The sequence below is a fragment of the Alligator sinensis genome, unplaced genomic scaffold (genome assembly GCF_000455745.1).
Source record: "Alligator sinensis unplaced genomic scaffold, ASM45574v1 scaffold241_1, whole genome shotgun sequence".
NCBI classification, from domain to species: domain Eukaryota; kingdom Metazoa; phylum Chordata; order Crocodylia; family Alligatoridae; genus Alligator; species Alligator sinensis.
In genome coordinates, this window is record NW_005841894.1 from 2,425,444 (window position 1) to 2,439,141 (window position 13,698).

The window sequence follows — 13,698 nt, forward strand, 5'->3', positions numbered from 1 at the left end:
TGCTGTATACCTTAGCATTCATCATTCTAGCAGTGCCAGATCAGTCATGTTACCCTAAAGCTGGTTATAGATAGGGTGACCATACTATTTTTAAGAAAGTCTTGAACGTTGCCCCACCTCCCCGCTGTCCAGCAGCAGGAGGATGGGGTTGGGAGCTGCCCACAGGGAAATGGGGTGAGCAAAGCCAGGACCACAGGTGGCTGGGGCTTTGCTGGGCAAGAGGTAAGGAGGAAGGCTGAGTTGGAGACAGGGAGCAAGTTGATCTGTACAACAAGAAGTGTGAGTGCAGTGTCTGTGTGCATGTGTCTGTGTCAGTGTGTGTGTGCAGCTGCTCTAGATACAGGCTGCTTTATTGGCATACATATGCTCCATACTTTGTGCAGCTGCTTGATCATCATGACAGCGAGAGGCAGAACCTGGGCAGCCTCCTCTTGCCTCCATCAAACCCCCTCTGTATCCTGCCCAATTCCCAACTGTCTTCCTCCCCCTTTATCTCCTTTCCCCACGCCTCTCTCCTTGTGCCCCCCACTCACTCTTTCTCCCTCTCCTGCCACCTCTCTCCTCCCATAGCTCCCCCCATCACTTCCTTGCTCCTCACACCTCCCCACCTCGCTTGCCTCTGTGATCCTCCACTCACTTCTCCCTCTCTCCCCGCCCCTCCAGTTTGTCTTCCTCCCATGCCAACACACGCACACACTTGGTGGTAGCAGGGAGAACACTGTTCCAAGCTCCAGCCCCCAGCAGCTGGGCCTAGATGGAAAGGAGCTAGCCTGAATTACAACTCCAGGGCAGAGCCCAGAGCCACCCCCTAAAAGCGCTGGTCCCCTGTAGCCAGGTGGTTGGAGGGGCAAAGGACTCCCAGCTCCTCTCAGGACAAGGATCCAAGCCACCCTACCCTCCCTCCCCCTGCCCCAGAAAGCCCCATTGTGGCATTCACTCTCTGGTCCCAACTCCGCTGGGCTGTGTATGGCTAAACATACATGTGAGCAGTCCATGCTCACAGCATGTTCTCCCCTTGCCCCACCCCAGCTGATCCCTAGCCCAGGCAGGAGGAGCAGTGCCCAGCCCCCCCCACCCCCCACCTCCAGCTGCTGCTCAGGAGGAGCCAGGCTGGGAAGGATGGCACCAATCCAGGACTTTTGTTTAAATTTTCACTAACCCACCAAGACAGCCTATGAAATCCAGGACCGTTGCAGCCAAATATGGTCACCCTATTATAGAGCCATCCTTTAGGGTATCTAAGTGACCTGAAGGAGTCAAAAATGTGGATTTTTGCAAATAATCTAGTAGTATTTCAGTGTCTAAAGTATAAAACAATGGTGTTTGTCAAAACTGTGCAATGTGTTTAAAACAATACATGGACCAAATCTTTCATCTACAAAGACTGTCTCAGATATGCAGTACTTTGTTAGTTGATGTGAATGTTTCATCAACATAATATATACCGAGACATCACTCCAGAGTGACCCCCACAAAGCATGTAAGACTGAATATAGTGAGATCTTAAAACAAGAAAATGAGTTTGCATTTGATCACATGCTGGATGTACCTTATTCGGAGGTATTCAAATATGTCAAAAAGTAATGTAATTCTTTTGCAGATAGCTTAGAAAACAGGATGATAAGATCAGTGATAATCTTCTCATTATGGTACATTTTACAAGGCTCCTCTGCAAAGAAAGAGAGCTACAATAAAAAGAGAAATGGAAATTAAGTGTGACTTTGTGGGGGTCCTTTTTAAGCAATGTCTCTGTAGATGTATATTGGTGAAACCACACTCGTATCAGCCAACAAAGACTACATATAAGAGACAGCCTATGTGGTTGGAGGGTTTTGTCCACGTATTTGTTTTAAACAATGTTGCATGAGAGGTATGCTTGAGCATGTGAGTAAACAGGTGAAAAAATATAGGTCCTGTACAACAGACAAAAATGGGAGAACAGAAAGCCTAAGAAACACAATATTACGTTTAAAAGGGTCATTTTATGGATAAGGTATAAAACTGTCAAGCAATCTTTATTATAGTAATTTGTTTTTTTTATTTCACTTATACCTTTCATCACCTGTTTCCATTCCTAAAGCAGTCTTGTTTTGACTTTTAATACAGACCTCCTCCATTAGTTTTATTGTTTCTGAATTACTCTAAACAGCACTCAATTACTTGACGTATTGCTGTCTTTATAAAGGATAGCTCAGTTTAGCTGACTCAGCTAGTTTATTTGGAGGCCCTTTTTCTGAGGTAGGGATGCTTGCCATTTTAACACTAACGAAAAGCATACGCAGTTAGAACCATAAATATTATAGCATTAATTCATAATAAAAATGACTCTTCTAAATACAGCAAATGACTATTAAAAATGTCCTAATCTTGCAGTAATTTAGAACTAATTCCTTTCACAGAAGGAATGCATTTTTTAAACATAGCCAGTAGATATAGAGTCTATAACCACTTGTCAAATGAGATATTATGGTTTGGAATGTTTAGTTAGTTCTGCAGAGAAGCATTATTACTGTCAGCCCCACTTTTTGTTTGGATTCATCATCCATACCATATTAACGTTTCTTGGTAAGCTTTACTTAATGTCTCTTTTTTCTGTAGCAAGTACTACAGTTCATTGAAGGGTTAGGGAATCAAGGCTTCTGCTCTTACCTGTTTAGTGTGTGATACAACAAGTCATGCCTGTGTGAAAATCCTGTTCTGGGGCCATGCAAGTTCTTTGCAAAGTTTACAGGATTAGACCTTTAGGATGCAACCATAGGGTATTTTTACACGTGATCTGGGGCCCAGGGGGGAGTCATTTTAATTAGACACCTGCAGCATCTCATGTATACGGCATTCTGCGCTTCAAAATGTGGAAGGGGTGCTTTAACTAAAGCTTGTTCAACTAATTAAGTGAGATTAATCAAATCAGCTCTGATGCATTCTAATTAGAAAGCACCAGAGCAGGTGTCGGGCGCATGTATAGGTACTAATGGAGACAATAGAAGATGGAAGATAAAACTTTGTGCCAAACAAGCTTGTTTTTTTCTGGGAAAAGGAATTCAGTGAGATGAGTCAAATTTGGGGAAACTTTGATTGCACTTAATGGGGAACTTAAAGTTGAAGAGACAGTAGTGTGCTGAATGCAAATGGATTGGTTTAGTTTATCACAGATTATAAGTTATACCCATGGGGATTCTGGTTGTGAAGACATAAGATGAGTTCAGTTTTGCACATAAAGCAGGGATTCAATCTCTTTGTTTTGTATGATAAATATCCTCCCAAATTTTCAGCACTTTTTGATTATAGAATGAATTTTCCCCAGAATATGTATGGCAACATATTTATGAATTAAAATCAGTTAAAAGAAATAGGTTATCTTTTTTCTTTTTTATAGCGTTCTATAAAGGCTTTGTAGATGTGAATGCTTTGTCCAGGGTGATCTAAATATTGTATGCTCCTGAAACTTTGTCTTTAGTCCTTAATTGAAATCTTGCTCATAAACACTTTTTGGAAATAATGGATTAGGCACTTTAGTGCGACTTTTTGGGTGCTATTATCTAATAACTGATTGAATCAGCTTTAGCTAAAAGCACCAAAAAGCCCTGCTGAAACACCCAATCTATATAGATGCTGTGGAGCTGGGTCAAAGTAATGCATTGCTGCTTCTGGTAAAGCATGTTTTTTTCTTTTTTTCTTTTCCACATCTGTCAGTGCCCTAGGAGGCAGAGCTAAACAGAGCACAGCCATACGTATTGCCATTTGGACTCCTGACAACACTGAAAGTGTTCACAAACAGTCTGGCAGTAAGGGTGGCACATACAAGAATAGCACCTGTGTCTACACACATATGAACAATTGAAAAAGAGGTGAGCCCAACAAGAGTTGACAGACTATTATTTTCCCAACGACAGATATTTGTCCTTACAGTTGTCACTGAAGGCAATAAAATCAAATATGGCCATAACAATATGGACTTGTGTAGAATGTTTACATCCTGTGGCAACATAGACTCATATGACATTGCTTGCCAAACTACCTACAGCAACTACAACTCAGTCCATTTATTCCTCAGTAAGAACTAAAAAGTCATACTCCTACCTTATGTCATTGTATAGCTGAGTATTAATGTAACATATAGAGAAAGAAATTGTACCAGAAAGTGTGTCATTACAGTAACTAATTTCATAGACATAAAGTGGAGAACAAAAACTACTTATAGTATGTCCTGGTTATTTATGCATTTAACTGCTGCAGCTTTCTTCATGTAGTAGTCATAGAACTAACAAGAGTTGATGCAGTTTTAGACTTTATTTTGGTGAGAAGTGAGAACTTACTGAAGAGCTGGCTGTAGAAAATAACCTGTAAATCAGTGATCCTGATTTAATTCTATTTAAATTAAATAGAAATATAACAAAAATAGCTAAAGTTTTAATTTTCAAAGAGTCAAATATTTAAGAAACATTTGAGAAATTTAGGAAAGTAATTAATGAGTTCTATTAAATTTAAGCACTAAGGGACTCGCGTGTGGATAAAGCTTAAAGTTCCTTTTTATCGAAGATCAAATGGTATACGGGTAAAATGAGAATAGCCAAAAATCTAGCTTTAGTTATATTTTGCAGAAGAAATTAAATAATAAAATGTTCTTTATAAATTCAAGGGGTAGAAGGAATGAAGAACGTGGGATGTCCTCAGTAAGCACTGTATCAAAATTAAAGATAATCTAGTTGTGCCCAGAAGCCTAATGAAATACTCTGTCTCCGTTTTCTAGCCCCAAATAATTGGAATGTGAAACTGCAAGTCCATTAGTAAGCATTTTGACTGAATTTGTCAACTCACAAGTGACACCATATGACTGGAGGATAGGAAACATAGCATATTTACTTAAATCCAAGACAAAGGTTTTTTTTCCTCTTTCAACAGGAAGCAGAAGCTGCAGTGAATGGGGAGGTGGGCAGAGGCTGTGGAGAGCAAACAGGGGGTAGAGGCTGCAGATTATATACATGGAAAATTATAACAAATTTATAATTTTGCCATATATAGAATCTAATTATTTGGTGAATGTCTTAAATTCAAAGTCATCTTGGATTTGGGTATATATGGTAGTTCCCAAAGTTAAGAAGGAGAAAATGATCTGGTGAACTCCGGATTCATTATTCTCATCACAGTGGTTTACAAGGCTTTAAAACAAATTTGAAGGAAATAATAATGAAGTAAATTCCAACATGGATTTCCCAAAAGGAGATCATACCCACCTAATCTGATGTCTTTGTTGATGAAATATTAACTTTCTAGGTGAAGAAAATACAGTAGATCTAATCTTATCTGGACTTTAGTAAAGTGTTTATTATGCTGTATGTTAATTTAGTAGATAGAGATTAGCACAAGAATGGTTGTGTATATAAGGAGCTGGCTAAAGAGATCACAACAGTTGATATGAAAAATTACCAGGCTACTGAGAGGTTACTACTATAGTTTTTCACTTTCCCTCTCAATCTTCATTCCAAGACCAATCCCAGGGGAATGTCAGTAGCAACCTCCCTCCATTTTAGTAACTTACCTTTTCAGTATAATCCATAATAAGCTTTTAGCCAGCTCTTTACCCATGTTAGATTTTTTTTTTGTATTAGTCTTCATCTTCTCCCTCTTTAAATATTAATTTACTATGGGGCACTGTATCTAAATAGCTTAGAACTGATGCATTGCCTTTGTCTAACAAGTCAGTTATACTGTCAAAGAAGTATATTAAATTAGTCTGACTTTATATATCTTTGATAAAACCATGTTGCATTTTACCCCATTTTCCTTTTACCTCCATGTCTTGAATTACCCATTCCTTCAAAATCTGTTCTAAGACATTGCATAGTATTATGGTCAAGGTAGCAGATCTATAGTTGGGTTTGGATCTCATTTTCATCTACTTTTTCAATATTGTTGCTATATTTATTGTTCTCTAGCCATTGAGTGCCACTTCCAATTTGAAAGAATTATTTAAAATTCTTGATACTGGAGTTGCAATTTCATGTTGTTATTCTGGGATTGGAGATTACCTGGTTTTCCCAGTTTTGTCACAGCAAGCAATCTTACTCCCACCTTGGATATGGTCTTTTCCAGTATCTTTTTATTTCCATTGTTTTGGGTAGGAATATCTGATTCCAATAGGATTACCCTATTATTACCTTCATCATCCTTGTGGAAAATGAAGGCAAAGTATTCGTTTAATATTTGGTCCATACGTATATAATCCTTCATTTCTTTCCCATCCTCAGTGCGTAGTGAACTTCTTTCCTTGTTCTCTTTTTATTTATGTGACTGAAGAACCGTTTATTGTTTGGTTTTAAGTTTCTTTGCAGTTTTCTTTCTTAATATTTTTCTCACTCAACTAGGCTTTTGGTCATTTTTCCTTTTTTCTGTACTTTTTGACCCCCAGTGTGTATTCACTTTGCTGATCAAGCCCCTTTTCCATTCCTCATAAGTTCCCTGCTTACAGTCGATATCCTATTTGATATCTGGAGGTGCTTATTCAAACAAGTCCATCTGTAGCCCTCTTACTCTGGAGCTGCCCAGTCCAATCAACCTCACTATATAGTTTCTTTAGTTTTCTAAGTTGCCTTTCCAAATTATATTTATTTTTATCTTGCAATTTACAATGAATTGAATTGCTTCTACTCCTTTTAGTGGCTTACCCAGTCTAGCATAGTAAGTCTTAATGAAAATCTCAATGAGACCTGGCCCATTCACATATCCCAGTTTGAAGAAGGATTAATAAATTCTTCTTTGCTCCTGGATCCTTTCAGCATGAGTCCTACCTCACAAAGCTTTGACCCCAGCAGACAGCATTCCCATCTTTTCTCTGGGAGCTCACCAGTGACAGGCTTATCTGTTCTCTGTAGCCAGTCAGTCAGCGTGTATGTAATTGCCAAAACATGCAGTAGCATCCTCAGTGGCTATGTGCAGTTCCTGTAGTCCACCGCTGAACACAGTCATCAGGCGGTCATTGACAGTATGTGACATGATGTGTGTTTTGCCACAACTACAGTCTTAAATATCCCTATATATATAGAGAGAGCGCTACAGTTCTCTGTAGTAACAAGAAACAAGACCCCCATCAAAGATCAGCTTTTTATTAGTATTGATACAACTCTCTCATATTCTTTCTTCCATTCTTCCATCTGCCTACAAGTCACCTTTTCTTATGTTTTCTCTCTAACCCTCCTCTATCTTGGAATCTAGTCTCTGATTAACATCATTATCTCTTTTTTCCTTTCTGGACTAGCTACCATTTTCTTCTTGCATAGCATCTCATCATTTAATGTTACTTGCTTCCCCACTTGTTTCCAGCATTGCAAACCGATTTTATTTCTTCTCCTCTAGCTGGTCTCTTCCTCCCATAATAACATGCTTCCATGAGTCATCCTTCCTATTTAGCAGTCTATTTTCTAGATTCTCTTGTTCTTAGTTGCATGTACAGCCTCCCTTCTCTTCTATTTTTCTCATACCCCTCAAACCCCATTTAAACTCTATGGGCGTTTTTACACATGCTTCAGGTGTAGGGAGAGGGGCGCTTTAATTAGAGTGGCTGTAAGAGCTGCTCTAATTAAAGCCCCCGCAGCGTCTCATGAATTAGTGTCCCCGTGCCTCAAAATGGCGGCAGGGGTGCTTTAACTAAAGTTTATCAAACGAGCTTTAGGTAAAGCGCCCCCGCCACCATTTTGAGGTGCACAGACACTGATACACAAGGCACAGAGGCTGGCTGGAGCGCACAAATTAGCATGCTCCAGAAGACTCAATTAATGGAGTCTGCTTCAGTGCACTGTAATTACAGCACATGAGAGCAGCCTCCCCTCACATGTACAGGCACCCTGTAGTTGACTTTCTAGTCCTTGGGTATTATCTTCTATGAACTGGTTTACAGAGAGAGCCCACTCTAGAATAACATATATGCTGCAGTTTCCATGTCCAGTCATTTTCATAATCTCTGCTGTGCTTAGAATCTCCTCCATGCTGTTGCAGTCCAGTTATCTTCTTCCTTACTTTTATCAAAGGATCCATGTAAAGACCCTTCAGGGTTCCAACTGCCATAACAACCATAGCAGAGGCCTTGTCAGGTCTTAACAAATATGCAAATTCTGCTAAATATCTGTCATCAACAATCTCAAGCAGAACACAAGAGGAAGTAGTTGTAGTATATTACTATGCAACCTTAAGTATATGTAAGAAAACCTGCAGTGGTGCTGAGGGTTCCAGTCTGAACTATTGGGAGTTCATCCACTCTGATTGATTTGAATATCCAGTGTCCAAAAGCATATTAAATTTGATGTTTGGGGCATGTTCTGTGACATTTGATCCCACTGTGTTACCACTGGCCACATGCTATTTCAGTGGAAAGTGGTCTGCTCCAGATTCTAATGGCACTTTTACATGTGTTCTAGGGATGTGGGGGAGGCAGCACTTTAAAGCGGCTTTGAGAGCCACTGTAGTTAAAGCGCCACAGCATCTCATGTATCAGCATCCCTGTGCTTCAAAATGGCAGCAGGGGCACTTGAACTAAAGCTCCCAACCCAAGTGACCTCAGCCACTGTTTTGAAGCATAGGGATGCTGATACACGAGACATGGGAGGCTGCTGGAGTATGGTAATTACCAGGGATCCTGGTTTTCTCTGATTTAAAAAAAAAACTTACTTTTTGGATTTAAAAAAGAAACCCAAAATCCACATTTTTCCGTGATTAAAATGAAAATCCGTGGAGGGCAGCCGGGTCCGGCTGGTAAGTCTGTTGTGAGGGAAGGGGTGCGTGGGGGAGGGGGGCAGATCAAGGCCCCCATGGTGAGGGAGGGAGTGGGGCTGGGGCTGGGGCAGGCACTGCACAGCTAGGGTGAAGTGGGGGACAGAGCCACAGCTGCCTTGTCTGGCAGGGTGGCTCCCGCCACTGCACACACCCCAGGAGGGCATGGGGAGGCGTGTGCCCCCAGATCTGCGCATGGAGCAAGGATGGGTTGTCACTGCAGGCTGCGAGCAGGGCTGTGCCAGGCTGTTCTTGGTGGGGGGGGGGGGTTGAGTCGGGGCTACGCTTGGGATGGGTGGAACTGGGAAGGGGTCTATGGGGGGGGCTGCAGCCACCCCAAAATTTGCCGTAGCCCCCACCCCAGCACTGCTGCATCCCGCCCCAAGCACAGCCCCAGCCCAGTCCCCACACTGGGAAGAGCCTGGCACCACCCTGGCCCCAACCCTCAGCAGCAGCCTGCCATCACCCCACACACAGATCTGGGGGTAAATGCCCCCTATGCCCTTCTGGGGTGTGCACAGCAGTGGGAGAGCCCCTCACGCCCCCCTGTGCCCTCTGGATGAGCCACTCTGGATAAGCCACTTGTAGCTCCGTTCCCTGCTCCGTCCCAGCTGTGCAGTGCCTGCCCCTTCCCCAGCCCCACTCCCTCCCTCACCGTGGGGGCCTCGATCTGCCCCCCCACATTCCTTCCCTCCCCCTTTGCCCCTTCCCCCACAACAGACTTGCCAGCCAGACACCACTCTCCATGCTGCCCAGCTGCATATCGGAATCAGATCAGTATCGGTCAATATGGCTCATTACGAATTGGCCATTGGTATCAGCCCAAAAATTCTCTATCAGAGCACCCCTAGCAGTTACCTACTCTAGCTCCAGATTAATCAAGTGTGCTGCAACGTGCTATAATTACAGTGCATCAGAGCAGGCTCCACACTCATGTACAGGCACTCTAGGTCTGCAGTTGGTGGCAAACACTAGTTGGTACAGCCACCATTTAATCTGGTAGCCTACAATTGTTTAAAATGACCTGGAACTCCAGCTTATGTTTTGAAATAACCAAGAAAATAGTGTTTTTAACTGTGTGTTTCCAAATGAACGCAGAGCTACCCCTGTACTAGGCACTCTTAGTCTGCAGCTAGCTAGCTCTGAGCAATATTCCCTTGACTGACTGCAGGTGTTCCATTTCTCCTTAACGTGTAGCTGTTTGCCTAGGGAACAGGACTCCTCAGCTGCCTACTTTCCAGCTGATCTTTATTCCACTACCTGGCATTTGGCTACCACAATTTTTTCCCCTTAAAATAATAGAAACATTAATCTCTCTGTTACAGAGCCATAGAAGGGTTTCCACATATAATGTAGAACATTTTTATGGCTGGTTTTTATGGCGACTTCAGTTTAACGTGTGACCAGGGCATGGCAGCTGATTGTCAGTCCTGGGGTCTGGAAGGTCCCTGGTATTAACAATCAGCTGAGTGTTGGCCCTGGCTGGAGGCTGGGGTGGGGGGCACTGAAGGGCTTTCCCCTCTGGAGACTTTAACCCTGTACCAGGTACTACTGGCCAGGCTGCCCAGCCAAAACTGCGTGGTTCAGTAAGTCCCTAATGGGGGAAGCCAAAGGTTGTCCGCTCATCAAGCGTCTATGCTCCCTGGCATCCCAGCCACTGCTGTCTGGACAGGCCTGAATCAACTGATTGTTGACCCGGCTTGCAGGCACCCAGCTTTCAGCTTGCCCATACAGGGGGAGCCAGGGTTTCCTCTGCATTGGCAAGCAGTAGTGGCATTATTGGGATCTGATCCCAATAATCACATCTCCTGCCATGCACAGAGCCACTAAATTAATTGTGTGCCTGGGGCCTTAATATTCAGCCTGCCTGCCGCACGTGCACTTCCTTGCTTTTGGTCTTTGGAGCATCTATTGATGGTCCTAGAGTTCTGATTGATCATATTGTGCTGGCTCCTCCTTCACTTTAGAAATTTGCAGATGCATCTAGGCTGTTGCCAAAGTAATTGGAAGTCAAGAAGAGGAGCCACTCTTAATAGACTATCCTAGGAGCCATTGCTTCTTAGATGAAGGAGAAAGAGGTACTCGTCTAAGGAATTAGAGCTGTTGGTATATGATAGTTTGGGGTTCTTTTTCTTTTTTCAGTCCAGAGAAGTAGAGGACGAGGTAGCATGAGCAAGAGGACTGATGCTGTGAAAGCATTTTATAGAAAGCAAGATATGAATAGAGAGAGGGACAAAAGAAATGGGAGGGGAAGTTGAAATGAAGGTTAAAAGTAGGCAATGTAACTTGGGCCAATAGATGACTAATACATAAATGCAGATAGCTTCCTGCATTATAGTTAAAACAAGCTTGCATGAGCTCTGTTAAGATATGCATTGCATTCAAAAGCTTGTCTAAGTGTATCCCAACCACGCAGTTGGTTCAGTAAAAGATACCACCCACAGAAATCCTTGCCTCTCATGGGCTATTTTTAATATGATTGTCTCAGTTATCAAAGAATTTGTGGTTCCTAAACATCATTCAGAAGTTTCTCGACTGATGAATCTTGTACACATAAGTAGCTCAGAGACTTCATCTTTACCAACATGTTCATCAGCCTGTAGTGGACTTTCCAAGGCCTGTTAGACTTCTGTATCCCTATGTAAGCATTCCATGCCAGAGGCTCAGCAGCATCCCTGTTTGCTCTTCGTGATATCTTCTAGCTGTCTTTCCCTGCATCCAATCGTAACTTTTCTCTTCATGGGATGGAAGAAACTGCTAGTTGCTCTTACCCTTTTTGTCCCTTTAAGGGAAATAGGAATTTCTCACCAAGTCTCCTACCCCCAAATCCCTTTGACCTATTCACAAGTACTGCTTAGTTTCATCTGTGCGTTTCCATTCTTCTGCTATGCTCCCTTGTCTGTGAGTCCCCTGATTCCATATACTTATTCTCTCTCGTTACTGACACTCGGGTCAAGAATGATATTGCATATTAATCACACATTTAATATATGGCTTAATAATGTTTTAACCATAAGCAATGTAGGCTGAAGGAAAATAGTAGGCTTGCCAAAGAACCACTGCATTGCACTGGACCTGGTGAGCCCTCATGGAAGGGGAGCTGTTATCTGCAAAGAGAATTGGAGAGACATTCGTACAGGAGGTCTCACAAAAGCACTGGAGCCAAAGAGGAAAGGCAATAAGTTCAGTTTTGGGAAAGGGAAGCTGGAAGGGTATCCACAGGGATTGGGAAAAAGGAACTGGGAACAGGTGCCTTCAGACAGACTGTCTCCAGCCCTGCTGCTTTCTTTTTTTGTTTAGAAGCAAGTACATGGTGATTTCAAAATGTTGTGTTCTCTAAGTGAATTACTTCCTCGTCATCTATGTGTTGTAACTTGTTTCATATAAAAAATCTGCTAATGTACAATGCTTAGCTCTCTTTTTAAATGTTAAGCCACAGAGTAATTATCATTTTTCTTATGCTACGTTTATATTCCAAGATTCTATTTTCTATTAATGTTCTGCATGTTTTCTCAGTAGATTACAGGGACATTTCTGCATCACAAGTAAGCCCTCAAGCTATTCTCAGCTTAAAGCTTGGAGAAACAAGTGACATTTACATTTCTAAATGATTGCAGAGAAGTTTTTAGTTCTTGTTTTACTGGGAAAATTAGTGTTTTAAGCAGTATTTCTTATTTTTGTTATATGTTTGGTAGATATGAGGTTTTGATTAAATTCTTAATACTAAATACTACTGAATTTTAGGTAGATGAAGAATTTAACAGTTGGGTACATTCATTCTTTTCTTGGAGTTGTACGGTTCTGAATAGTTTGTTAGCTTTCATACAAATTCTTCAAAGAATATTGTTTGCCATTCAGCAATTACAGCTTTAACGATACTAAAAAATCAAGTTTTATAATAAGGTCAGTTGATATAAATAGTATAAATACAATATGTTAAAAAAGATGTTTCACAAAATGTAGGCAAATTTCAACTAATTTATTTGGAATACAAGACTGAACTGGCATTCTCATTTTAAATAATGTACTTAAGGCAGGACTAGGTTAGGTTAAAAAAACAGGAATTTAAGCAAGAAATCATTGGCAGTAAGACATTTCATATATTTAAATTATATTACTTTTATTCATTTTTCCCAAGTCAGATATGAATCTTCCAATCAATTGTGCTGGTTTTCCAGCTGTATAAAATTTATTTTTATTTTCCTGGTCTTTATTATAGTATTTGAATATCAACAAATATAAACAAAACTTAATACTCATCAAATACTAAAAATAGGGTGAATCAAACTAAGTTTGAGTTACTCTGCTGGAAGAAGTAATACCATATAATCAATAATTTGTACTTAACGGGGGCATCCAGACAAATGCATACGTGCCTCTTGCAGTATCTCAAAGCAGTTTGAGGTGCTGCAAGAAAAATACTGGGAATAGAAAAATGTCCCCTGCACTGCATAGTTGCAGCGTGTGCTCTAAATTTGATACCTGGAAATCCAGGTCAGGCAGCGCTGTAGCGTCAGCCATTCCTTTATACCTGTGCTAAGCCAGCCCAACCTGACTTAGCCTGGTAGCGTGCCTCTGGACAGGAACAGGATGGTTCCTGCTACCACCCACTGCTCCTGTCCAAAGATGCGCACTAGCAAAGTGGGCCAGGCACGACCAAGTTGGGCCGGGCCCGTTCTTTGTGAGTGTGAGGTGGCAATGTGCACCCACAGGGCTGTGTCGGCAAGCAGGCCATAGCCCTGACAGACCGCCTGGCTGCTGCTGCCAGTGCCTGGGGCTGTGCGCTTTGCAGGGGGACAGGAGCGGGCATGTGGCAGCCCCCCTTCAAACCCCACACCTGCCCACACACCCTACTTCCCCCCAACCCGCTCCTGCAGAACTCATATCCCCCCACACCCAGTGCACACGTAATACCATGTGTTCAGGTCTCTCAGA

At 42.0% G+C, this 13,698-nt stretch overlaps 1 protein-coding gene across 3 annotated transcripts in view; it reads left to right on the forward strand.

Annotated features, from left to right (window-relative positions):
• The window catches only part of PIBF1 (progesterone immunomodulatory binding factor 1), a 194,286-nt gene that overhangs the window by 160,029 nt on the left and 20,559 nt on the right, over nucleotides 1–13,698 (forward strand). Inside the window, exon 17 of one of the 3 annotated variants that reach the window (XM_006018134.2) lies at nucleotides 3,694–3,852. The exons of the other annotated variants lie outside the window; for them this stretch is intronic. Coding sequence (XP_006018196.1) covers nucleotides 3,694–3,714 — 21 coding nt within the window. The 3' untranslated portion in view covers nucleotides 3,715–3,852. Of the gene's footprint in view, nucleotides 1–3,693; nucleotides 3,853–13,698 lie in introns of those variants that run through there. 3 annotated transcript variants of the gene reach the window in all.